The 24,311-nt window shown below is 65.5% G+C and overlaps 3 protein-coding genes across 5 annotated transcripts in view; all 3 read left to right on the forward strand.

The window, feature by feature from the left end:
* The first annotated feature begins 2,342 nt into the window (after positions 1–2,342).
* LOC138687902 (cAMP-dependent protein kinase catalytic subunit alpha) lies at positions 2,343–11,303 on the forward strand. Of its 3 annotated transcripts, none has more exons than XM_069797537.1 (10): positions 2,343–2,458; positions 4,434–4,495; positions 4,960–5,088; positions 5,691–5,789; positions 6,429–6,511; positions 7,237–7,363; positions 8,019–8,114; positions 8,210–8,332; positions 9,600–9,764; positions 10,414–11,301. In XM_069797537.1, the coding sequence occupies exons 1-10, from the start codon at positions 2,413–2,415 to the stop codon at positions 10,537–10,539; spliced, it is 1,056 nt and encodes a 351-aa protein (XP_069653638.1). In that variant the 5' UTR covers positions 2,343–2,412; the 3' UTR covers positions 10,540–11,301. The 3 variants fall into 3 exon arrangements, with proteins under 3 accessions (XP_069653638.1, XP_069653637.1, XP_069653636.1); XM_069797536.1 differs by lacking the exon at positions 2,343–2,458 and adding an exon at positions 4,188–4,286 and having other exon boundaries at positions 9,660–9,764; positions 10,414–11,303; XM_069797535.1 differs by lacking the exon at positions 2,343–2,458 and adding an exon at positions 4,207–4,286 and having other exon boundaries at positions 10,414–11,302.
* A 1,010-nt stretch (positions 11,304–12,313) lies between these two features.
* Positions 12,314–17,121, forward strand: LOC138687654 (atherin-like). The gene is made up of 5 exons (XM_069795720.1): positions 12,314–13,058; positions 13,950–14,233; positions 14,856–14,949; positions 15,076–15,187; positions 16,041–17,121. The coding sequence occupies exons 1-5, from the start codon at positions 12,415–12,417 to the stop codon at positions 16,413–16,415; spliced, it is 1,509 nt and encodes a 502-aa protein (XP_069651821.1). The 5' UTR covers positions 12,314–12,414; the 3' UTR covers positions 16,416–17,121.
* A 420-nt stretch (positions 17,122–17,541) lies between these two features.
* MAP2K7 (mitogen-activated protein kinase kinase 7) overlaps positions 17,542–24,311 on the forward strand; it is a 9,041-nt gene continuing 2,271 nt past the window's right edge. Inside the window, 10 exon segments of the mRNA XM_069795721.1 lie at positions 17,542–17,822; positions 19,814–19,861; positions 21,206–21,234; positions 21,236–21,331; positions 21,333–21,349; positions 22,731–22,793; positions 22,893–23,010; positions 23,146–23,265; positions 23,537–23,644; positions 23,735–23,933. Of these exon segments, the coding sequence (XP_069651822.1) occupies positions 17,699–17,822; positions 19,814–19,861; positions 21,206–21,234; positions 21,236–21,331; positions 21,333–21,349; positions 22,731–22,793; positions 22,893–23,010; positions 23,146–23,265; positions 23,537–23,644; positions 23,735–23,933 (922 nt within the window). The 5' untranslated portion in view covers positions 17,542–17,698.

Raw genomic sequence — 24,311 nt, forward strand, 5'->3', positions numbered from 1 at the left:
GCACAGACCCCCCCTCCCCCCATTTCTCCCCGTACCTGCGGGGGCGCGCGGGCCCGGGGGGGCAGCTCCATGCGGCGCGCGGCGCGGGCGGTGCGGGCGGCGCGAGCCCCCCCCCCTCCCCTCCGCCGGCAGCGCCCCCCCGCGGCGCGCGCCCGCCCCGCCCCGCCCGGCCCCGCCCCTCTCTCCCCCCTAACCCCCCCCCCGCCTGTCAGTCACCGCGGGGGCGGCGGGGAAAAACGGAAAAAAAAAAAAAGAAAAAAAGTGGGGGGGGGTTGAGCGTGAGGAGACGTTAATGGGGGCGGGGGGAAGCGTGTGAGGGACTGAGAAAGAGCGGGAACGGTCTGAGGTACCGGTAATGAGAGAGTTTTGTGTGAGGGGCTAAAAAAAGGCGGGAACCGTGTGAGGAACCGGTAACCGGGGGGGGGGGTAACGGACACCGTGTGAGGGACCGAAAAAAGGGCGGGAAAGGTCTGAGGAGCCGGTAACGGGAGAATCTCGTCTGAAGGCTTGGTAATGAGGGGGAAGGGTACCGGTAATGGGAGAGTTTTGTGTGAGGGATCGAAAAAAGAGCGGGAAGAGTGTGAGGAGCCGTTAACCGGGGTGGGGGCGCAACAGACACCGTGTGAGGGACCGGAAAAAAGGGCGGGAAGAGTGTGAGGAGCCGGTAAGGGGGGGGGATCGTCTGAGGGACCGGTAATGTGTCGGGCAGTGAGTTGAGGGGCCAGTAACGGGGGGTGGGAACGACACACTGTGTGAAGGACCGAAAAAGGGCGGGAATCCTGTGAGGGGCTGGTAATGGGGGGGCGGCGGATTGTGTGAGGGGGTGATGGCGGCGGGGGATCAGTACCTGGTGGCGGTGGGTCGGGTCCCGGTGACAGTGAGGGGCCGGGGGTGGCTGCCCCCTCCCTCCCCACCCCGAGGGTGCCCGGAGGGAACGGGGGGGGGGGGGGGGGAGCAGAACGGTCGCCCCCCCCCCCCACACACACCCCGGGGGTAAAACCCGGACTGGATCCACCCCTGGAACGTACTGAGGGTAAAACCCGGACTGGTTTATTCCTGGGAATGGACTGGGGGGGTAAAACCCGGCCTGGATCCCAAAGGGTGGGGGAGCGCGAGGCTCATTAGGCCAATTAACCAGGGGGCGGGGGGCATTCCCTGCTAATGAGTAATTAAAGGCAGCCAGTGCAGCAGGAGCCCTGTTAATAACTGTAATTAGCACTAATGCTACTTAGCATATGTTAATGAGCTGGGGTAATTAAGCAGCAGGCTGATGATGAGCTCATTAATTGAAGAGGGGGTAGAATTAATTACAGGGCTCGTTAAGGCACAGGGGACAGAGCCCTGCTGACGAGCTTGGCTTAATTAAGGGAGGGGCAGGTTAATTAACGGGGCTTGGGGTGTGTCTCGGGCAGGGGAGGTGGCGGCCCTAGTGCAAGGGCAGAGCACGAGGCTGCGTGTGCAAGGCCCGCCCCCCGCCGTGCAAGGGCCCCCGCGCATGCGCAGGACGCCGCCTGCGCACGAGGCGGCGCGTGCCCGGAGCCCGCCGCGAGGCCGCGGCGCTCCCGCAGGGCGCATGCGCGCCGGGACTCAGGCGCAGGTGGGTGGGGATGCTCTTTTCGTCCCGCCCCCTCGCCTTTCCCATTGGCGGGGGTTAAAGAAGGTGTGGGGCGGGGCTTGGGCCGTGAGGGCCGGAACCGGGGCTGGGGGCCCCGCCCACTTCCGGGGCCTGTTCCCGGATGGGGCGGGGCGGCCGTGCGGTGAGGTCCGGGCCCGCCCCCCGGGGCTACCGGAAACCCTCCGGAAGTGATAGACACCCCCCCCCGGGCTACCGGGACCCCTAGTGGGGCTTCCGATCTCCCTCCCCGGTTGACAGCCTCTCCCCGGGGCTACCAAGGCCCTCCCCCGGGTGGCAGCCCCTTCACCGGGGCTACCGGGACCCCCCTCCCGGGGACTACGGTCCCTGTCTCGCCTGGTCCCACCCCCCCGCCAATCTCTCTCCAAGCCCCTCCCCACCGCGTGTCAATCTTTTGCCCCCGCCCACCTCGCCGCTTGACCACGCCCTATTCTCCTGGCCTCGCCTACACCCTCGCTTGTTCCCGCCCCTCCCGGCCAAGGCCCCGCCCCCTCCGCAGCCCCCCGGGTTCTATTTTTATCCGGGTACAGCCAATGGGCGGCGGGCGGGGGCGGGCCGAGCGCCGGAGGGACGGCTTCCCCGACCAATGGAGGGGCGGTGCCGCAGCGGCGGCCGGGCCAATGGCGGTGTCGGGGGCGGGCGGCAGGGCCGTGATGTCCAATGGGACGGCGGCGAGTGAACGGCGAGACCAATGGGTGGCGAGGGGCGGGGCGGGGCGGGCCGCCGGGAGCGGGCGGCCGGGCCGGGCCGGGCCGAGAGCGGAGCCGACGGGGCCCGACATGGGCAACGCCGCCGCCGCCAAGAAGGGCGGGGAGCTGGAGAGCGGTGAGCGGCCGGGACGGGGACTGGGTCTGGCTGGGGGGGAGCCGGGTCCAGGCCCGGCTGGGGCGAGCGGAACCGGGTGGGGGAGCCGGGACCGGGCCCGGCTGAGGCTGAACCGGGCTGGGGGACCGGGTCGGGACTGGGGAAGGGGGAACAGGCTCGGGGGGGGGGGAGGGGGAAGCTGGGCCAACCGAGGAGGGGGCACCGGATCAGCTGGGGGGGGGCTCACGCCGCGCAAAGGGAGGGGGGGCTGCATGGGGGCACCGGCGCCGTTTGCCCTGGGTGGGGGGCAGAGGGGTCTCTGGGGGGTGGGGGGAACGGGGCGGCCTGTCCCGTGTCCCCCGTCGTCGTCGTCGTCCCCCGCGGAATGGGGTGGAGGATCCCGGGGGTGTCTCCCCCCTCCCCAGAGCGGGGAGCGTAGGGGGGAGCGCGGGGGTGGGGCTTGAGGGAAGGGGCGGGGCCTGCGCGGTTGCCGTGGGAACAGGGGCAGGCCCTAGGGACAGGGGCAGGGCACGTGGGGTTGCCATTGGGGCGGGGGCGGGGCCTGGAGCAAGGGGCGGGGCCTGCGCAGGGTTGCAGTGGGGACAGGGCAGGGCCAAGGGGGGAAAGGGGCGGGGCGCTGGGGGGTTGCCATGGGGATATGAGGGCGTGTCCGGGGAAATGGGCGGGGCTTAGGGGAAGGGTGGGACCAGCTGGGCGTTACCGTGGGGATTGGGCGGGGTCTGCGGGGAAGGGGCGGGGCTGTGGCAGGTGCGGAGCTGGAGGGTCCCCTGGGTCCTGGGGGGGGTGCAGGGCCCAGATGCCTAGGTTCCCCCGGGGGAGGTTCCCCCGGGGGGGGCAGATGGGGTGTGGCTGGTGCCGGCCCGACCCCCCCATTTCCCCAGGGGCTCCATGAACAATAGCTGCGGGGGATGCAGGCGGTACCGGGGACACGGGGGGGGGGGTTACCTGTGAAGCCGGAGGGGACCCGGGGGGGGTTTAGGGGACCTGGGAGGGACTGAGGGGGTATCGGGGGGACCTGGGGGTTTGTATCGGAGACCATGTCCCAGCCCAGGGTCTATTTGGGGACTCAGGGGACACTTTGGGGAGGCTGGAGAGGGCTGAGGAGTGAATGAGGGGTCACCAGGGGGGTTATTAGGGGACCAGGGGGGTACTGGTGGCTATTGGGGTACCTGGGACCATCAGGAGGACCTCGGGGGGGGGCATTGGGACCCCAGCCCTGCTCAGGGGGGTTTTGGGGCCCTGAGAGGCCACTGAGGGGGGCGATGGCCCCTGAGGGGATGGAGTGGGGCTGGGACCCCCCCTTCCAGCTGTGGGTGCAGGTGCTGCTGTGGGGGCTGCTGCTGGGGCGGCTCCTTCGCTATAGGGGGGCTGGGGGGTGCCGTGAGAGAGGAGACCCCCCCCAAGGAATAGCTCAGGTTAGGGGGACCCCCAAGGGGGGGTTGTGAGGGTCAACCCTAACTGAGGGGTGGTAAAGGGACCCACACACACTCTCAAGTGTCCCCCCACCAGGCCTGAGGGTTTTTGGGGGGCTGGGCAGGGGGCTACCTGGTTTGCCGGGGGGGGTGCTCCCAGATGCCTGGGTCCTCCGTCCATTCGGCTCCTCCCTGCCTCAGTTTCCCCTGTTCAAAGGAGGGGGCTTATTTTCTCCCCGCCCCCCCCACCTGGGTACTGGCACATTCAGGCCTTACTGGGCCATACTGGGAGGGGCGGGGGGGAGCTGACCTCAGTGTGGGCCACGTGTGCCCCTGGGGACAAAGTCTGTCGTCCCCCCCCGGGGTCATCGCCTGGTGGCAGCTCCTGGACACCTGGGTCCACAGCATGGAGGACGGTGAGGGGGGGGGGACAACAACATGGTGCCTGGACGCCTGCGTCCTTGGCCAGGGGGGGCGGGGGGGGGGGCTGGTGGAGGATTTTGGGGGGTCTTTGGGTGGTGCTGGTGCTGATAACCCACCCTGTGTGTGTGTGTCCCACCCAGTGAAGGAGTTTTTGGCCCGGGCGAAGGAGGATTTTCTCAAAAAATGGGAGAACCCAGCCCAGGTATGTGAGTCCCCTCCTGGGGGTCCCCGGTCCCCCCCGCCCTCAGCAAAGGACCAAGGGGGTCCCGTGTCCCCTCCTGGGTGGCTGGGGGGGGTCCCTTGTACCCTCAGGGGGGGCCTATGTCCCCTCCCAGGGGACTGAGCAGGGACGCTTGTCACCTTAGGGGGGCTCCTAGTCACCTCCCATCACTCAGGGTCCCTTGGGGGGGTCTCATATCCCCTTTGGAGTGTCCCACATCCCCTCCCATCACTAAGGGTCCCCTTGGGGGGGTCCCATGTCCCCTTTGAGGTGTTCCCAGTCCCCTCCCATCACTCAGGGTCCCTTTGGGGTGTCCCACGTCCCATTTGGGACAGTCCCATGTCTCCCAGGTGGGTCCACGAACCCTCAGTGCCCCTCTGGAGCCCCGGGGGGGACGCTGCTACCCTGGGGGTGGGAGGGTGACACTGCCTTGTCCCTGTCCCCAGAACACAGCCAGCCTGGAGCAGTTCGAGCGCATCCGCACGCTGGGGACGGGCTCCTTCGGGCGCGTCATGCTGGTGCGGCACAGGGACACGGGCCACCACTACGCCATGAAGATCCTCGATAAGCAGAAGGTGACGGGGACATTCTGGGGGGGCTGCGGTGGCACCTGGCCACCCGCCGGCATTGAGGGGGACCGGCGGTGGCAGCTGTGGGGGGATATTGGCATCCTCAGGGTGGGGGGGACTTTGGTGTCCCCAGGGTGGGGGGGATGCTGGTGTCATCGGGTCTGGGGGGACTTCAGTGTCCCCAGGATGGGGACACATATGTTGATGTCATTGGTCTTGAGGGGACCTTGGCGTCACCAACACGGGGGGGGGGGCATTGGTGTCCCCAGTATGGGGTAGGACACTGATGGCATTGGGTCTGGGGGCACCTCAGTGTCCCTAGTGTCCCCAGAGTGGGGGGGGCACCCTGGTATTCTCAGTCACAGGGGGTGATCATGGTGTCCCCAACGTGGTGGGGGGTGTACCTGATGTCCCCAATGTGGTGGGACCATAATGTCCTTGGTCCTAGGAGAACCCAGTGTCCCCAGCATCAGTGGCAGGGGGACATGCTGGTGTCCTTGCTGTTCCCAGCCTGGTGGGAGAGGCTGTCCTCAGGGGTGTCCCGGCTCTCCCTGGGGGGTGTGTGTGTGACATGGAGTGTCCCCAAGGGTGACAGGGTGTCCCCGCAGGTGGTGAAGCTGAAGCAGATCGAGCACACGCTGAATGAGAAGCGGATCCTGCAGGCTGTCACCTTCCCCTTCCTCGTCCGCCTCGAATACTCCTTCAAGGTGGGGACCGAAGTCACTGTTACCTTCCCAAGGTGGTTCCCGTGGCCCCAGGGTGTCCCCAGGGCCCCAGGATCGTCCCCGGGGTGGTCCCCATCACTCTCATGGTGGTTCCCATCACCTCCAGGATGTCCCCATGGCCGCAGCATGGTCCCCATCACTCCCAGTTTGCCCCCGCTATGGTGTCCCCATCTCCCTAAGATGGTCCCGTCATTCCAGAGTGTCCCCTGTCCTGCCAGGGTGCCTCCCAAGTCCCCTGAATGTCCCTCCATCACCCCTGGGATGTCCCCACCTTTGTGGAAGGTTCTCCAATACCCCACGGTGTCCCATTGGGATGTCCCCGGGGTGTCCCTTGTCCCCCTTGGATGGTTCCCAGGGTGCCCCCCATTCCCCTTAGGTGCCCCCCATCACTCTCAGGCTGTCCCCTCGGATATCACCTGTCCCCCTGGGATATCTCCCGTCCCCCTCGCGTGGTCCCTGGGGGTGTCCCCCATCCCCCTCAGGTGGTCCTGGGGTGTCCCCCATCCCCCTTGGATGGTCCCCCGTGTGTCCCCCATCCCCTTTGGACGTCCCCCGTCCCCCCCGGGCTGTCCCCAAGGTGTCCCCTGTCCCCCGTGGACGTCCCCCGTCCCCCTCCGGCAGGACAACTCCAACCTGTACATGGTGATGGAGTACATCCCGGGGGGGGAGATGTTCTCCCACCTCCGCCGCATCGGCCGCTTCAGGTGAGCAGAAGGCTGGGGGGTCCTGAGGGGGTCCCAGGGGAGGGTCAGAGGGGTCCCAGGGGGTCTCTGGGTCATCCTCGGGGACTTCTGGAGGGTCCCGTGGAGGGTTTGAGGATGGTGGGGGTCCCAGGAAGGGTCTTGGGGGCTTTGAGGGGTCCCAGGAAGGGTGTTGGGGAGCTCTGAGGGGTCCTTGGGGGGGCCTCAGTGGGGATTGGAGAGGTCCCATGGGGTCTCTGGGTGGTCCTTGGGGACTTCTGGGGGTTCTCAGGGGGGTTCTAGGGATTGTGGGGGTCCCAGGAAAGGTCTTGGGAGGTTTGAGGGGTCTCAGGAAGGGTGTTGGGGGGGTCTGGTGAGGGGTCTGAGGGGTGTCCTTGGGGACTTCTGGGGATTTTCAGGGTTTCTGGGGGGGTCTCAGAGGGGTGTCTCTGAGGGTTGTGGGGGTCCCAAAGGGTCTCAGGGAAAGGTTTTGGAGGGTCCGGGGCAGGGGGTCCTCAGGAAGGATCTTGGTTGGTTCTGAGGGTCCCTGGAGGGTCTTGGGGGTCTCTGGGGTGTTCTGGGGGGGTCTCTGGTAATTGTGGGGGTGACAGGGGATGCAAGGGGGTCTTAGAAAGGGTCTTCAGGGGGGAGCTGGTGGGTCTCTGGGGCCTCCCAGGGCATCCTTGGGGACTTCTGGGGATGTCTGGAGGGTGGGGGGGGGTGTCTCAGCCCCCTTCTGTCCCCCCCAGTGAGCCCCACGCCCGATTCTACGCGGCCCAAATCGTGCTGACCTTTGAGTACCTGCACGCGCTCGACCTCATCTACCGCGACCTGAAACCTGAGAACCTGCTCATCGACCAGCAGGGCTACATTGAGGTACCCCAAAATAGCCCCCTGGACCCCCCAAATCCCCCCACACCCCTCCCGATACCCCCCACTGCCCCAAACCTCCCCCAAAGCAGCTCATGACCAGCAGGGATGTGTCGAGGTACCCGAAACAGCCCAAATACACCCAAAAACCTCTCCTGACACCCCCTTTAATCCCTTCAAGTACCTCCTAGGCACCCCAAAATACTCGAGGCATATCCTAGAGTAAACACACAGCCCCCCCCAAGGTACCAAAACCACCCCAAATACATCCCAAAAGCCCATTGACACACCCCCCCCGGTACCCTGAATCCCCCTAAATACCCACCCAACACCCGCCAGGGCACCCAAAGCACCCCCCCCAATTACCCAAAGCCCCCCAAATACACCCCAAAACCCCCTTGTTCCCCCTCCAATAGCCCTTAAAGCCCCCAAATAACTCCCTAGGGCACCCCAAAACCACCCCAAGTTACCCCTAAGCCCCCTTGCCCCCCCCAGATACCCCTTAATCCCCTCCAAATCCCTCCCTCAACCACCCAAATCCCCCCCAGTCCACCCCACAGCCCCCAAAACACCCCATCGCCTCCCACCCACCCTAACCTGATCCCTCTGCTCCCCCCCCCCCGGGGGGGTCCCTGTCCTCCTCCCCCCCCCCCCCCGCCAGGTGACAGATTTCGGCTTCGCCAAGCGGGTGAAGGGCCGGACCTGGACGCTGTGCGGCACCCCCGAGTACCTGGCACCCGAAATCATCCTCAGCAAGGTGAGGGCAGGGGGTGTTAAACCCCCTTGGGGATACCTCCCAAGTTTTGGGGGACCACCCCGTCACCCCATGTGTGCATGTGTTCCCCCCACCAGGGGTACAACAAGGCTGTGGACTGGTGGGCCCTGGGGGTCCTTATCTATGAGATGGCGGCCGGGTACCCCCCCTTCTTCGCTGACCAGCCCATCCAGATCTACGAGAAGATCGTCTCGGGGAAGGTGAGGGGGGGTCCTGCCTTGGGGGGGGGTCCCCAGGGGGTTGTGGGGGGTCCTTAGTGGGGGGGTGGCTCCCCTGGGGGCTGCTGGGGGGGTTATGGGAGTGATGGCGGCGGTTTGGGGGCTGTGCAGTTGCGGGGGGGCTTGGGGTGATAGGGAAAGGGAGAGGAACTGGGGGGACTGGGAGGGGGACTGGAAGAGGGACTGGAAGCACTGAGGGGACTGGGAGAGGGTCTGGGAGGATGGGAGGGATTGGGGAGACTGGGAGAGGGACTGGAGGGATTGGGGTCTGGGGGGACTGGGAGAGGGATTGAGGGGGACTGGGAGAGGGACTGGAAGCACTGAGGGGACTGGGAGAGGTTCTGGGAGGATGGGAGGGATTGGGGGAACTGGGAGTAGGACTAGGGGGACTGGGAGAGGGATTGGGGGAGCTGGGAGAGGGGCTGGGAGTAACGGGTGGGGACTGGGGAACTGGAGAGAGGGTCTGAGAGGAGTGGAAGGACTGGGAACACTGGGAGAGGGACTGGGAGTAATGGGTAGGGATTGGGGGGATTGGGGAAACTGGGAGAGGGACTGGGGAGCTGGGAAGAGAGTCTGAGAGGAGTGAAGGGATTGGGAGCCCTGCGAGAGGGACTGGGAGTAACAGGTGGGGACTGAGAGAGGGAATGGGAGGACTGGGAGCACTAGGAAAGGGATTGGGAGGACTGGAAGGACTTGAGAGTACTGGGGGGACTAGGAGAGGGACTGGGAGCACTGGGAGAGCTACTGGGAAAGGCACGTGGGGGACTGGAGGGGGACTGGGAGCAGTGGGGGGAACTGGGAAAGAGCCTGGGGGCACTGGCAGGGACTGGGAAAGGGACCAGGGATTGGGGCCTTGCTGGGCACTTCCAGCCCCCCTCCAAAGGGATCCCAGGCATCCAGCCCCCGAGCATCCCCAGGTGTCCAAGCCCCCCCAGGACACCCCCCACCCCCTCTAATGGGGACCCAGGCATCCGAGCCCCCCCAGGACAACCCCCCCACCCTCTCCAGTGGGGACCCAGCTATGCGACCGCCCCCCGTAGAGCAACCCCAGGTATCCACATGCCCTCCCAGAGCATCTCCAGGCATCTAAGCTCACCCTGGGACAACTCCCCACTCCCTCTGACGGGGTCCCAAGCATCCGGTTCCCCCCCCCCCCTCCACAATAGGGACCCAAATGTCTGGGGGGGCCCCCCACCCCCCACCCCGCGGCGTTGGGGACCCAGGCGTCCGGCTGACCCCGCGCCCGCAGGTCCGGTTCCCCTCGCACTTCAGCTCGGACCTGAAGGACCTCCTGCGCAACCTGCTCCAGGTCGACCTGACCAAGCGCTTCGGGAACCTCCGTAACGGCGTCGCCGACATTAAAGGCCACAAATGGTTCTCCACCACCGACTGGATCGCCATCTACCAACGCAAGGTGGGCTGGGGGGGCGAGGGGGGTGGTCCTGGAGGGGGGCTGGGGGTCCTGAAGGGGACATGGGGGAACTGGGATAGGTTTAGGAGGCCCTAGGAAGGGACATGGGGGACCTAAGATGGGCTTAGGGGGTCCCAGGAGGGGACAGGGGGTCCTGTGGGGGTCTGTGGGGCCCTAGGAGGGGACATGGGGGCCCTGGGGGAGGGTCTACAGGGTCCTAGGAGGGGACGTGGTGCATCTAAGATGGCCTTGGGGGGTCCCAGGAGGGGACAGAGGGTCCTGTGGGGGTCTACGGGGTCCTAGGAGGGGACATGGGGGATCTCAGATGGGTTTAGGGGGTTCTAGGAAGGGACGTGGGGGGCCTATGGGGTCTGGTGTTTTCCTAGGAGGAGATGTGTTCCTGGAGGAGCCTGAGGGGACATGGGGGTCCTGGGGGGGGGTCTGTGGGGTCCCGGGAGGGGATGTGGGGGCCCTACAGGGTGCTGGAGGGAGCCATGGAGCTGCTAGGAGCATCTCGGGGGGGGGGAACACGGGGGTCCTGGGGGTGGCAAAGCCTCCTCTCTGGGGACCACCATGAATTTGGGGGGGCTCTGGGGAGTGGAAGGGGGGGGTCCCATGGAGGGGACCCAGGCATTCACGCCCCCCCCCCCAGGTGGAAGCCCCCTTCGTGCCCAAGTGCAAAGGCCCCGGGGACACCAGTAACTTCGACGAGTACGAGGAGGAAGAGATCCGCGTCTCCCTCACCGACCGCTGCGCCAAGGAGTTCGCCGACTTCTAGCCGGGGGGGGGGGGGTGGCCCCCCCCAACCCCCGCCCCCCACCGTGGGGGGCTCTACGACACCCCCTGGGGGGGGTAAAACACCCCCCCCCGGGGTGGGGGAGCAACAACCTCGCACTGGTGAGCAGTGGGGCTGTCAACCCCTGCCTGACAGCACTGTGCCCCCAAGGGGGGAGGGGGGGTGCGGTGATTTGGGGGTGCCCCCCCCTCAATGGGGTAATTTGGGGGGTTACCCCACCCTGGAGTACTCAAGGGGCTGCATTTGGGCCCCCCCGGGGTAATTCAGGGGTTGTATTTGCCCCCCCCCCCCCCCCAGGATAATATTGGGGGGCACTTGCTCCCCCATGGTAATATAGGGGGAGGATTTGCCCCCCCCCCCAGGGGGGTAAGTGGGGTGGTTTACTACCCCTGGGGTAATATATATGTTGTATTTACCCCCTGGGGGGCAATTTGGAGCCCCCCAGGTTTTTTGAGGGGAGGATTTGCCCCCCCTGGGGTATTTAGGGGGGGGATTTGCCCCCCCCCAAAGGGTAACTAAAGGGGGATTTGCCCCCCCCCGGGGTAATTCAGGGGTAAATTTGCCCCTCTGGGAGGTTATTTGCCCCCAGGGGGTGCTGAGGGCAGCCCCCCACTTTTACCCATCGGGGGGGCTCCGGCCCCCTTTTTTTTAATGGCGGGGGGGGCAGGGTTCGACACCCCCCCTCCTTCCCCTCAATTTTAATGGATCGTTGCGGTTTTAGCCCCAAAATGTGAGGGGGTGGTGGGGAGGGGCTGGGGGGGCAGCAGGATTGGGGGCTCCCTGTAGGGGGGGCATGACATGTGGGGGGGGTCCCTAAAAGGCCGGGGGGGGTCCCCAACCCTCCCTGCCCTCCCCCCCCCCCCAGGGCTCCGTTGTAAACATATTTGAGACAAATCCAATAAAGTTTTGTTTAAAAATCCTGCTTTAAAAATTTGGGGGGGGAGGAGGGGGTGAAGTGGGGGGGCCTTGTGGGTGGGAGGGGCCCCACTGATGTGGGGGGGACCCTGTAAATGTAAAGGGGGGGGACACTGATGGGGCAGGGGTAGAGGGAAATGGGGGGGGGTCCCTGTGGATTCAGGGAGGGTCCAAGGAAAGGGGGGGTCCTTGGAATTGGGGGGGGCCCTGTGAGTTTTGGGGGACACCCCATGGGTTAGGGGGGATTGATATTGAGGTGGGGGCCCTATAATTTTGGGGATGCTCCAAGGAAATGGTGGGAACCCTATGGGGTTTGGGGGGGGCCTGTAGGTTTGGGGACCCCCATGGTGGTGAGGGGGTAGGCCATGGGTTTTGGGGGGGGCCCTGTGGGTTTGGGGGGGGGCTTGGACTTGGGAGGGGCCTTTAGGTTTGCGGGGGCCCCAAGGAAACTGGGGGGACCCCACGGGGGTTTTAGGGGGGTCTTGGAATTGGGGGGGGGCCCTTGGAATCGGGGGCGGGGACGCCGGGGGGGGTGGAGCCTCATGGAATTGGGGGAACCCAAGGGGTGCCGGGGGCGTGGCCCCGGGGATGGGCGTGGCTTTGCTGCCTGGGCGTGGCTGCTTTTTTTTCCTGGCTGGGCGTGGCTTGTTTTCTCTCTCTGGGCGTGGCTCAGGAGGGCAGGAGTGGGCGGGTCGTCCGGTGCGCGGCGGGGCGGGGCGGGCGGCTCCACCTTAAGGCGCGCGCGGGGCGCGGGGTGCGCGGCGGCGGCGGCGGGCGGCGGCTCCTCCTTAAGGCGCGGGCGGGCGGGCGGCGGCGGCGGCGGCCGGTGCGGGGCTGCGGCGGGGCGGGAGGGGGGGGGGCGGAGGGAGGAGGAGGAGGAGGAGGGAGGGAGGGAGGGAGGCAGGAGGCGGAGGGAGGAGGAGGAGGAGGAGGGCGGGGGCCATGGCGGGGCCGCCGCCGCCGCCGCCGGGCCCGGAGGCACCGCGGTACCAGGAGTGGATTTTAGATACGATCGATTCGTTACGATCGCGAAAAGCTCGACCCGACCTCGAACGGATTTGCCGTATGGTTCGAAGGCGGCACGGACCCGAGCCCGAACGGACACGGGCCGAACTGGAGAAGCTCATCCAGCAACGGGCCGTGCTCCGCGTCAACAAGGGCAGCATCTCCTACCGCAACGCCGCCCGCGTCCAGCCGCCCCGCCGACCCCCCCCGCCGCCGCCGCCGCCGCCGCCGCCCCCCCCTTCCTCCTCCTCCTCCTCCTCTTCCTCCTCCTCCTCCTCCCTCCTCCTCCCGCCGCGCCGAACCCCCCGTCAGCCTCCGCGACGCCGCCCGTTACCTCGGCGGCGACGGGCGATTAACCCGCGGGCGCCTTCAAGGATCGGCTTTACCGACCGACGGGGGATTGGGAACAACCGGAGGAGGACCCGGGAGCGGTGGAGGGTGGTGGCGGCGGCGGTTCGGGAACCGGCTCGGCGGCGGGAGCCGGCGGGAGCGGCGGGGGGCGGTTGGAACGAACCCGCCTCGCCACCATCGCCATGGCCCGCGCCGAGCGCGGACGTGGGGCCGCCGGCAGGGCCCGAAAGGTGAGGGAACGGGGGGGGAACGGGACAGAACCGGGTGAGGGGACCGGGGGGGGCGTGGGGGGGCACCGGGAGACCGGGGAGGGGGAGGGGGAGGGGGGGAGCTGAGGGGAAGGGGAACGGGGGCGGGGGGGGGGGAGCGCTGAGGGGACTGTGAGGGAATGGCGGGAACCGGGAGGGAGGGGGCTGAGGGGACCGGGGGGGGGCTGAGGGGACCGGGGGGGGCGTGAGGGGACCGGGGGGGGGTTGAGGGGATCGGGGGGGGCGACGACACACGACAACGGCTTGAGAGACTGGGGGGGTCTTGAGGGGACGATGAGGGTCTTGAGGGGACAGGGGGGGCCGTGAGGGGACAGGGGGGGCCGGGGATGAGCCCTGAGGGGATTGGGGTGGGGGGGGTGTCACTGAGACCCGGGGGGGGGGCTGAGAGGTTGGGAGGGGGCCCCAGAACCTTGGGGGGGGTCTAAGGGGTCTTGGTTTTGGGTGGGGGGAATCTGTGCGGTTGTTTTTTGGGGGGGGGGGGAACTGGGGCTAAGATTCCTGTGGTCTTTTGGGGGGGATACTGCAAAATTGGGGGGCTTCCTGGGTTTAGGGGGGGCCCTGCAGGACTGGGGTGGGGGGTGTTCTGGGGGGGTGTCCTGGGTTTTGGGGGGGCAGGTCATGCAGCATTGGGGATGAGGTGTGGCTTTGAGTCCCTGGTCTTTTTTGGGGGGGGCTGTGGGTTTTTAGGGGGGGCCAGATTTAAGGGGACCCTATGGGATTAGGGTAGGGGTGCAGTTTTTGGATGAGGGGGTGTCTCAGATTTAGGGGGACCCTGTGAACTCATGGTAGGGCTGCATTTTTGGGGGACACCCCCTTCTTATTCCCATGCCCACCCCCCCAGCCCCCCTGCAGCGGCACCGAGGCATCAGCGAGAGAGGAAGAGGAGGAAGAGGAGGATGAAGAGGAAGACGGGACGGGCTCGGAGGCCTCGGAGGATGGGGGGGGCCCCCGGCAGCTGAATGGTGATGGTCGGGGGGGCCCCCTGCTTCGCCCCCCTGGGCAGCCCCCCCCTGAGCGGCCCCCCCAGCCCAAGGCCCTGCTCGCCGGGGGAGAGCGCCCTGCCACCATCTGGCCCCCCCTCAAAAAAGAGGGGGCCTTCGGCAGCCTGACAGAGCAGGTAACCCCCCCGGGGGGGAGTATCTTGGGGGGGCTGTTTGGGGGAGAAGGTCCTGAGGAAGTTGGGGGGGGAATAGGGGCTGATGGGGAGGGCGGTTTGGGGAGTTAAGGGCATTGGGGGGGCGGTTTGGGGGCACTTAGGGAGCAGTTTGGGAGGGTCAGAGCACGGGGGGGGAAGTTTGGGGGCCGAGGGAGGCAGTTGTGGGGATCACAGTTCTATGGGGTTAGTTTGGGGGAGCTGGGGGCAGTTTTGGGGGGCTCAGGGCAGTGGGGGGGTAGTTATGGGGCACTGGGGGGCAGTTGGGGAGTATCAGGGCTCTGGGGGGGCAGTTATGGGGCACTGGGGGGACTTGGAGGGGTCAGGGCTCGGGGGGGCAGTTTGGGGGGGGCGGGGGGAGGTCAGGGTGGGGGGGGCAGTTTGGGGGTGCACGGCGTGGGGAGGCAGTTAGGTGGCACTGGGGGACAGCTGAGGGGGGTTGTGGGGGCGGTTTGGGGACAGAGGGGGGCAGTTTGGGGGGGTCAGAGTGCTGTGGGGGCAGTTTTGGGGGGTGCAGGGATTTGGGGACAGTTTGGGGGGGGGGTGGGGGGGCAGTTAGGGGGGCAGCTGCGGGGTGAGGGCCCGACCCCGCTGTGTCCCCACAGTGTCCCCAGCCCTGGCGGGTGCGGAGCCCTCGGTGCCCCTGTCCCCAGGCCGGCCGGGACCCCAGGCCGCCGATGGGGCCCCCTTCAGCTGCATGTGAGTCTGGGGGGGGCCCCGTGTCCCCCCTCTATATGTCACACACCCCCCCCCCCCCCCCCCGGGGTGATGCTGTGTCATCCTCCTCGCCCCCACCCTGGGTGACACTGTCCCTTCTGTCCCCAGGGCCGGGAAGAAGGAGAAGGCATCCGACCCGGTGGAGTGGTCCGTGCGGGACGTGGTGGATTACTTCACGGAGGCTGGCTTCCCCGAGCAGGCCACTGCCTTCCAGGAGCAGGTGGGTCCCTGTGTCACCCCCCCACACCCACCCGTGTCACCCCCCCCAGTGTCCCCTCTGTTCCCCGTGGGTGTCCCCGCGGGCGTCCCCAGGGGTGTCCCTGCTTGCTCCGTCCCTGTCCCCAGCTGATGCCCCCCATCTCTGGGTGTCCCACTTGCCCCTGTCCACTTGGGGAGGGGGGGGTCGCTGGGGGGGGTCTGCCTGTCCCCATGAGTGTCCCCTTGTCCCCAGGGGTGTCCCCAAGAGCCCCCCCCCCCATGTCTGCAGGGCCATCTCCACAGGTGTCCCCACTGATGCCATCCCCAGGCTGGTGTGTGTGTGTGTGTTCCCATCTCTGGGTGTTCCTTGTATCCCCTTAGGGACACCCCCCCCACCCCAATTTCATGGGTGCCCCCCCAGGTGTCCCGAGGTGTCCCCGCTGTCCCCATGAGTGTCCTCATGTCCCTTTGTCCCTGGGGGTGTCCCCAAGAGCCCCCCACCCACACCTACTCTTTCCCATCCCACTCACCACCATCCCTTGGTCCATCCTGGGTTAGACACCCCCCAACCCAACTCCGTGGGTTCCTCCCCACCCCATGGGTGTGCCCCCCCAATCCAGGGGTGTCCCGCTGTCCCCATGAGTGTCCTCATGTCCCTTGTCCCTGGGGGTGTCCCCAAAAGCCCCCCCCCAGTTCACCCCTACTCCTCCCCATCCCACTTACCACCATCCCTTGGGCCACCCTGGCTTAGACACCCCCCCCCCAACCCCCCAAACTCCATGGGTGCCCCCCACCCCCACAGCAGGGGGGGGGTTCCCCACTCCCCCCCCCCCATCATGTCCCTGTGTCCCCCCCCCCCCGCCTTCCTCCCCCAGGAGATCGACGGGAAGTCGCTGCTGCTGATGCAGCGAGCGGACGTGCTGACGGGGCTCTCCATCCGCCTCGGCCCCGCGCTCAAGATCTACGAGTACCACGTCAAACTGCTGCAGCGCAGCCACTTCCAGGAGGAGGAACCCCCCCCCAGAACCCTTCCCCGCCTAGATGGAACCCCCCCCCCAAATTGGGGAAGGGGTGGGGGAAGAGGTACCACCCCCCCCTGCCCCAAAAAAAAAAGAAAAAAAAAAAAATTGGGGTGGGGTGAGCACCCCGGTATCCGGGTGGGTTCCACCTTACCCCAAGGTTGGGGTATTGTCGCAACCCCCCCGGCCGCTGCGCACAGAGACTTTGGGGGGGGGGGGGGTTGGGGGTGAGGGGGGGGCACCCCTCTTTTGGCGGGGGGGCTGCCCCCCTCTTTTGGGGGATGACCTCTTTTTCTTTTTTTGGGGGGGTACTCTCTTTGAGGGGTCTACCCCTTCTCTAGGGGTCCACCCCCTCTCTTTTGGGGGGGTCACCCCTCTCTTTTGGGGGGTTCTCTCTTTGAGGGGGGCTCACCCCACTCTTTTGGGTGGGCAGTCTCTCTTTTGGAGGGGGACCCCTCTCTTTTGGGAGGGGGACCCCTCTCTTTGGGGGTCCACCCCCTTTTTTGGGGGGGGGCCCTCTCTTTGGGGGGTCACCCCCCTCTTTTGGAGGGGGCTACTCTCTTGGGGAGGCACCTCTCTTTAGGGGGTACTCTAGGGGAGTCACCCCTCTCCTGGGGTGGCTACTCACTTTTGGGGGGCCACCCTCTTGGGGGGGCACCCCTTTTTAAGGGGGGCCCCCCCTTTTCTTTCGGGGGGGGCGGGATTTTTATTGCGAGGGGATGGGTCGGGTTGGGGGGCGCTGCCCGGAGATGTTTTAACCTGCCCCAGCCTGTGCCCCCCCCTTTCCCCCCCCCTTTACCCAAATTGGGGTGCAGCCCCCCCCCTCCTTTGCCACGAGGGGGGGGGTCTGCCCTCCCCCCACCCCCCCCAATCGTGGTCTGTGCCCCTCCCCCCTTCCCTGGGCCTGGCTTGTTTTGGGGTTTTTTTAAATAAAAAATGGAAAAAAAGCAGAGAAAAAAAAAAGAAAGGTTATGGGGGGGGGTTAAAAAAGGGTTGAGGGGGCTGGGGGCCCTGTGGGGGGGGGGGGGCTGGGGGCCCTTTGGGGGGGTGATGCCCCCCCATTTTGGAGGGGTGATGCCCTTTTAGTGTCCACCTCCCCCCATAAAGCTCCCTGGGGGTGTGTGGGGGGGCATGGGTGTTGGGGGAGGGGGGTCTGGGGAGGGGGGGGTCCCCAAGGTGGGGGGGGGTCAGGGCGGGTTTTTTGGGGGGTGGGGGGGTCCTCTATAGGCCCCTGGTGGGAAGGGGGGCTTCGTGCGCATGCGCCCCACTACCCCCAGTAGGTGGCGCCAGCGCCGCCAGTTCCTCGCAGGTACGGCGCATGCGCGGTCTCACACCCGAAGCGCCCGCCCCTACCCACCCAACGGGCAAGACGGTGGCCGGCATTGACCTGAAAGCCGTGAAAAGCGCGCTTCGCGCCGGACGGTAGCCCGGTTGGGTCAGGCCGCGCATGCGCTCTGCGCTGTTTGTGCATTCTGGCTGCGCGGCGGCGGCGGCGGGGCTGGCTGAGGGGGAAGATGGCGGCGTCCTCGCTGGAGCAGAAGCTCTCCCGGTTGGAGGCGAAGCTCAAGCAGGAGAACCGCGAAGCCCGCCGCCGGATCGACCTCAATCTCGACATCAGTCCTGCCCGGGCCCGGCCTAGTAAGGCGACCGCCGGGGGAAAGGCGGGGAGGCGGCGGGGGATGGAACCAGGCCCAGGCCCGGGCGGGGGCGGCTGAGGCGATTTGAGGGGCGGGGGGGGTTGCTGGGTTAGGGGTGCCCGCATTGTTGGGTCTTATTAAGGGGTCTGGGGGCTGCTTTAGGAGCTCGGGGAGGGGAAGCTTGAGGCCGTGCTGTGGGGAGTGGGGGGCTGTATTGGGTGGAGTGGGGGGGTGTGAGGCTGTTTTAAGGGCTTTGGGGGGGTGGTGGAGGGCGTTTTAGGGGGTGTTGGGGGCGGGTGGGGCTGTTTGAGGAGCGCTGGGGGGCTGTGGAGGCCAAGATTGGAGTATTGGGGGGAGGCTGAGGTCAACTTCGGGGCATTGGGGGGGCGGCTGAGGCTGGTTTAGGGGTATTGGGGGGCGGCTGAGGCGGTCTTAAGATTATGGGTGGTAGTTACAGCAGTTTGTTGGCTATTCGGGGGCATTTTAGGGGTGTCGGGGGGCAGTTATGGCTGGTTTAGGAGCGCTGGGGTCTCTTGGGGGCAGTTATGGCTGGTTTAGGGATATTGGGGACAGTTGAGGTGGGTTTTAGGGGTATTGGGGAGCAGTCGAGGCTGGTTTATGGGTATTGGGGGCTCTTGGAACAGTTGAGGTTGTTATAGGGTATTGGGGGGCTCTTGGGAGAGTTGAGGCTGGTTTAGGAGTATTGGGGGGCAGTTGAGGCTGGTTTAGGAGTATTGGGGGGCAGTTGAGGCTAGTTTAGGTGTATTGAGGGCTCTTGGGGACAGTTGAGGCTGGTTTAGGGGTACTGGGGACAGTTGAGGCTGATTTATTGGTATTGGGAGGCTCATTGGGACAGTTGAGGCTGGTTTATGGGTATTGGGGGCTCTTGGGGGAGTTGAGGCTGAGTTTAAGGATACTGGGGGGCAGCTGAGGCTCTTTTAGGGGTATTGGGGAATGGTTGAGGCCATCTAATGGGTCCTGAGGGCAGCTAAGAACATATTAGGAATATTGGGGGGCAGCTGAGGCTCTTTTAGGGGTATTGGGAGCAGTAGAGGCCATATCGGGAGGATATTGGGGGACAGTTCGGGCCGCTGTGGGGGTATCTGGGGGGAGCTGAGACAGCAGGAGGGTTTCTGGGGGGCAGTTGAGGCTGTTTTAGGGGTGTTGGGGGCAGTTGAGGCTGTTTTAGTGGTGTTGGGGGGCAGCTGAGGCGCTGTGAGGGCACTGGGGTGTCATTGAGGGACTGTGGCAATATTGGGGGGCTGTTGAGGCTATATTATGCAAAACATGAGGGTATGGGGGGGCGTGGGGTGTATTTTGGGCTGTATTAGAGTTATATGAGGGCAGCTCAGGTGGGTTTGGGGGCATGAGCGCTTTAGTGGGTGAAATGGGGGGGGCACAAGGGCTTTACTGGGGGCAACGGGGCTGTACTGGGGACTGCTGGAGGCAGTGCAGGAGTTTGGGGGTTACCAGAGGCATTTTGGGGTGCTGGGGGGGGTTATTTGGGGCGGCAGGGAGGTCACCACCTCAATTAGCACCCTGAGGAGCTGCTTTGGGGGGGATCAACCCCTCCACACCAGGTAGGACCTTTATTTGGGGGGGGGGGGGGGGCGGCGGGACGGACACAGACAGACATGGGACCCCTCAGCGCACCACAACTGCCAGACATAGATTTTCCAGTGTTTCCCTACAACTTCACAAAATTTAAAAAAGGTACTTTTGGGGCTGGGGGGGAGTCTGGAGCCACCTGGCAGCCCCCCCACACCCCTTTTACCCCCCCTCCCACCCCCCCACCCCCTCCACAGTTTAAGTTCATTCTGGTTCTTTTCCCCCTGTTCTCCCACACGGCGCCTTGAGTTTATTCCTGTTGTGATTTATGGTGTTTTTCTTTCTTTTTTATTATTTTCTTTTCCCCCCTTTTTCCCTGTTTTTTATTTTCTCCATCCCCCCCCCTCCATTCCCCCACCCCCCCCGTCCCCCCCCCCAATCCAGTTATCGTGATCACCCTAAGCCCCGCTCCCGCTCCGTCCCAGCGAGCAGGTACCACCACATCTCGCCGCCGCTTGGGTTTCTCCTGCATCCCCCCACTTCTAACGCTCCCCCCCGGCCCCCCCTGCCACGTCGCTGACACTCACCCTGTCCTCCACCTCGGGGACATCCCCGTGTGTTCCCCCCCCCCCCAGCGCCCACCCAAGGGCAGGTCGGGCCCCCTTGGCACAACCTAAACCTGCCCGTGCCTCAGTTTCCCCACTCAGTGGAGCAGCTTTTTCCCATCGGCTTCTCCCGGCTCACCCTGTCCCCCCCCCTCCTTGAATGTCCCTATCCCCCCCTCGAATGTCCCTGTGTGTCCCCCCCTCGCCGCGTGGCTGTCCTGCCTGTCGCATGGAGTGTGGCCCCCGGCCCGGCCCCCGCGGGGTGCATGGCCCGGCCCCGCGGCGCATGCGGCCGCGGCACGGCATGAGACGGGGCCGCGATGATAATTGGGGGGGGGGGGGGTGGGTGGTGTGGGATGGGGGGGAGTGGGGGGAACGGACACAAAATGGGTTGAATTGTGGCCAAAATGGGATTGGGAGAGCTGAGGTGGGAGGTGGATGAAACGGGGCAGGAATGGGCAAAACGGGGCTCAGCCAAAATGGGGCCGTAACAGGAAAACGGGCAAAATGGGGCTGAGCCGAAACAGGGCAGGAACGGGCAAAACAGAACTGAACCGAACTGGGGCAGGAGCAGCTGAATTGGGGCAGAAGCAGGCAAAATTGGACTGAGCCCAAACAGGGCAGGAGTGGGCAAATTGGGGCAGGAATGGGCAAAACAGGCAGGAACAGGCAAAATTGGGTTGAGCCCAAACAGGGCAGGAACGGGCAAAATGGAGCAGGAATGGGCAAAATGGGGCTGAACCAAAATGGGGGGCAGAGGCAGGAATGGGCAAAATGGGCAGGAACGGGCAAAATGGGGCTGAGCCCAAACAAGGCAGGAACAGGCAAATTGGGGCTGAGCTGAAATGGAGCAGAAACAGGCAAAATGGGGGCTGAACCAAAATGGGGGGCAGGAGTGGCTGAAATGGGCAGGAATGGGCAAAATGGGGTCTGAACTGAAACAGGACCAGAAAGCTCCGAACTGGGGGCTGAGCCCACCCGGGGCCGGGCATCTCCCAGCAGACTGGGGGTGCGTGGGCTTCCCGCCCCCCCCCCAACCTGTGTCACCCCGGGGTGCTGTGAGTGGGTTGGGGGGGGGACACCCCCAGGGTGCTTCCCCTCCCTGGGCGCGATTTGGGGTGGTGAGGTGGGTGTTTGGGGTGGGGGTGGGGGGGAGCTGATGGGGTCTCTCTGTTGTGTGTGTGTCCCCCGCGTTGGGGGGGCTGACGGGGTCTCTCTGTCCCCCCCCCAGCTCTGCAGCTGCCGCTGGTGAGCGACGGCGGGGGGCCGGGCCGTGCTCCCCGAGGGCACCCAGCACCCGCCACCCCCCTCCCGCCCCCGCAACATGCTGGGGCTGCCCCAGCCACCCTTCCTGGTGCCCCCGCAGCATGGAGAGGTGAGACACCCCCCCGGGACCCCCCCAACCGCCGCAGCTCATGGGCTGGGTGGGCAAGAACGGGTGCCCTGATTGGCCAGCTGTCTGGGGGAACCTCCTGGGCTGGTTGGCTGGGTGGCTGGTGCGCCGTGATTGGGGGGGGGAGGGTGGAGTCTGTGTGCTGGTTGGCCAGAGGTCCAGGGGGATCACACGTGCTGATTGGCCAGAGGTCCAGGGGGATCGTGTGTGCTGATTGGCCAGAGGTCCAGGGGGATCGTGTGTGCTGATTGGCCAGAGGTCCAGGGGAAATTCTGCGTGCTGGTTGGCCAGAGGTCCAGGGGGATCACGCATGCTGATTGGCCAGAGGCCCAGGGGAGATTGTGTGTGCTGATTGGCCAGGCAGGAGAATTATTAGGTGGCAGATTGGTCAAATGTACAGGAGACTGTGTGTGCTAATTGGCCAGAGGTCAAGAGGGAATAATGTGCACTGATTGGCTGATTGATTGGCTGGAGGTCTTGGGGGTTCCTGTGTGCCAATTGGCCAGGCAAGAGATTTGTGATACACTGATTGGCTGGTTATACAGGAGCCTGCATGTGCTGATTGGCCAGTCAGGCAGGAGACTTGTGGGTGCTGATTGGCTGGGTGGTGCAGGAGCCTGTGGGGGCTGATTGGCAAGAGATCTGGAGGATGCTGGGTGCTGATTGGCCAGGCAGGCAAGGGAGTTGTGTGCTGATTGGTAGATGTGCAGGACCTACTGGTTGCTGATTGGTTAGGCAGGGAGGAGATGCATGTGCTCATTGGCCAGAGATGCAGGGGGCTGTGGGTGCTGATTGGCCAGGCAGACAGTATTCCCTGTGTGCTGATTGGCTGGATAGCTGTGATTTTGCACATGCTGATTGGCCAAGCAGAGAGGAGAGTTCCTTGTGCTGATTGGCCAGGTGACCAGAAGTCCATGGATGTTGATTAGCCAAGTAGGCATGTCCCCCTCAGTGCTGATTGGCTTGGAGACCTTTCCTTCTGTTGATTGGCCACATGGGCACCCTCCCTCACATGTTGATTGGCCAGCTGCCTCTTACAGAGCTTGTTGGCCAGATGGGCGGATACCCCCAGCTGCATGATTGGCCATGTGGGGCACACCCCTCATTCCCCCATGTGCTGATTGGTCAGGCTCTCCCCAACCATGCTGATTGGTCAGGTGCCCCCCATATTGACTTGGCCAGCCCCCCTGACCCCCGGTGCTGATTGGCCAGTTGTGTGGGTGAGTCCCCATGTGCTGATTGGCTAGGCAGCTCCCACCCCTTGTGCTGATTGGCTAGTCACCCCCTTGCCCTATGCTGATTGGCCAGGCCTCCCCCCTTGCCTCATGCTGATTGGCCAGGGCCCCCCCCTTTTTCTCCCCAGCATCGAGATCGACCAGAAGCTGCAGGAGATCATGAAGCAGACAGGCTACCTCACCGTGGGGGGCAGGTAAGCACAGAGCGGGGGACGGGGGGGACACAGGGGGGACCCTGACCCCCCCACACCCCCCCCCACCATGTCTGTGTCCTTTCCCGCTCCCCCCTCACAGCGCTACCAGGCGGAGATCAACGACCTGGAGAACCTGGGGGAGATCGGCAGCGGCACCTGCGGGCAGGTCTGGAAGATGCGCTTCCGCAAGACGGGCCATGTCATCGCCGTCAAGGTGAGGGGCCCCCCCCCCCCCCCCCCCCCCCCCTTAAATACCGGGGTCCTTCCCTTCCCTGCCCCACAGCGAGGCTGGAATCTGGCCCTGAAATCCACCCCTCCACACACCTTATTTTTTCTGTCCCCTCCCCAGCAAATGCGGCGCTCGGGAAACCGGGAGGAGAACAAACGGATCCTGATGGACCTGGATGTGGTGCTCAAGAGCCACGACTGCCCCTACATCGTCCAGTGCTTCGGCACCTTCATCACCAACGTGAGCCCCTCCCCGCCTCGGCCCTTCCAGGGTCTGGATACGACCCGCAGCCACCCCCCTCCCCAAAGTCTGGATCTAGCCACAAGGACCCGGACCCCCCCCCCACCGCCCCGGGGTGATCCGGCCATCGCCCTCCTTCCGTCCCCTGTCCCTGCCGGACTCTGTGTTGTCCCCATCGCCCCAGCCATGGCGGGAGGTGTCCCCACTGTCCCTCCCTGGCTCTGTGTCCGTCCCTGTCCCCTGCCCGCTGACCCCTCGTCTTCTTCCTCAGACCGACGTCTTCATCGCCATGGAGCTGATGGGCACCTGTGCCGAGAAGCTCAAGAAACGCATCCAAGGTCCCATCCCGGAGCGCATCCTGGGCAAGATGACGGTGGCGGTGAGTGGGGAGGGGACCCTGGGGGACACTTGGGGAGACCGCGAGGGTCCTGGCTGGGGGGCCACCACTGCTGACACCCCTCCCCTGTAGATCGTGAAGGCCCTTTTCTACCTGAAAGAGAAGCATGGGGTGATCCACCGTGACGTCAAACCCTCCAACATCTTGTTGGACGAGCGGGGTCAGGTCAAACTCTGCGACTTCGGCATCAGCGGCCGCCTCGTCGACTCCAAGGCCAAGACCCGCAGCGCCGGCTGCGCCGCCTACATGGCCGTAAGCACCCATGGGTGCTGTGGGGGGTGTGGAGGGGGGAAGTCCTCGTGGGGGGTGTGCTGCTGTGTGGAGGTGGAGGGGTGCCAGTGGGTCGTCCTGGGGTGGGAATGGCAGGGGGGCTACATGTCATGGAGATGGGTGCTGGGGGTCTCGTTGGGCTGCAGGTCCCCTGGGGCTGTGGGTGCTGCACCGCAGGGGTAGGTGCTGCACCCCAGAGGTGGGTGCTGTGGGTCCTGCTCCCCCTAAGTGGGTCCCCCAGGGCTGTGGGTCTCCAGGACTGTGGGTCCTGCTCCCCAGAATTGGGTCCCCCAGGGCTGTGGGTCCCCCCAGGAGCATGGGTGCTGTGGGTCCCAGACCCCTCGGTGCCCCCAGCCCCTTCAAGCCCCCCTTCTCCCCC

This window comes from Haliaeetus albicilla, chromosome 11, assembly GCF_947461875.1.
Source record: "Haliaeetus albicilla chromosome 11, bHalAlb1.1, whole genome shotgun sequence".
Classification (NCBI taxonomy): Eukaryota; Metazoa; Chordata; class Aves; order Accipitriformes; family Accipitridae; genus Haliaeetus; species Haliaeetus albicilla.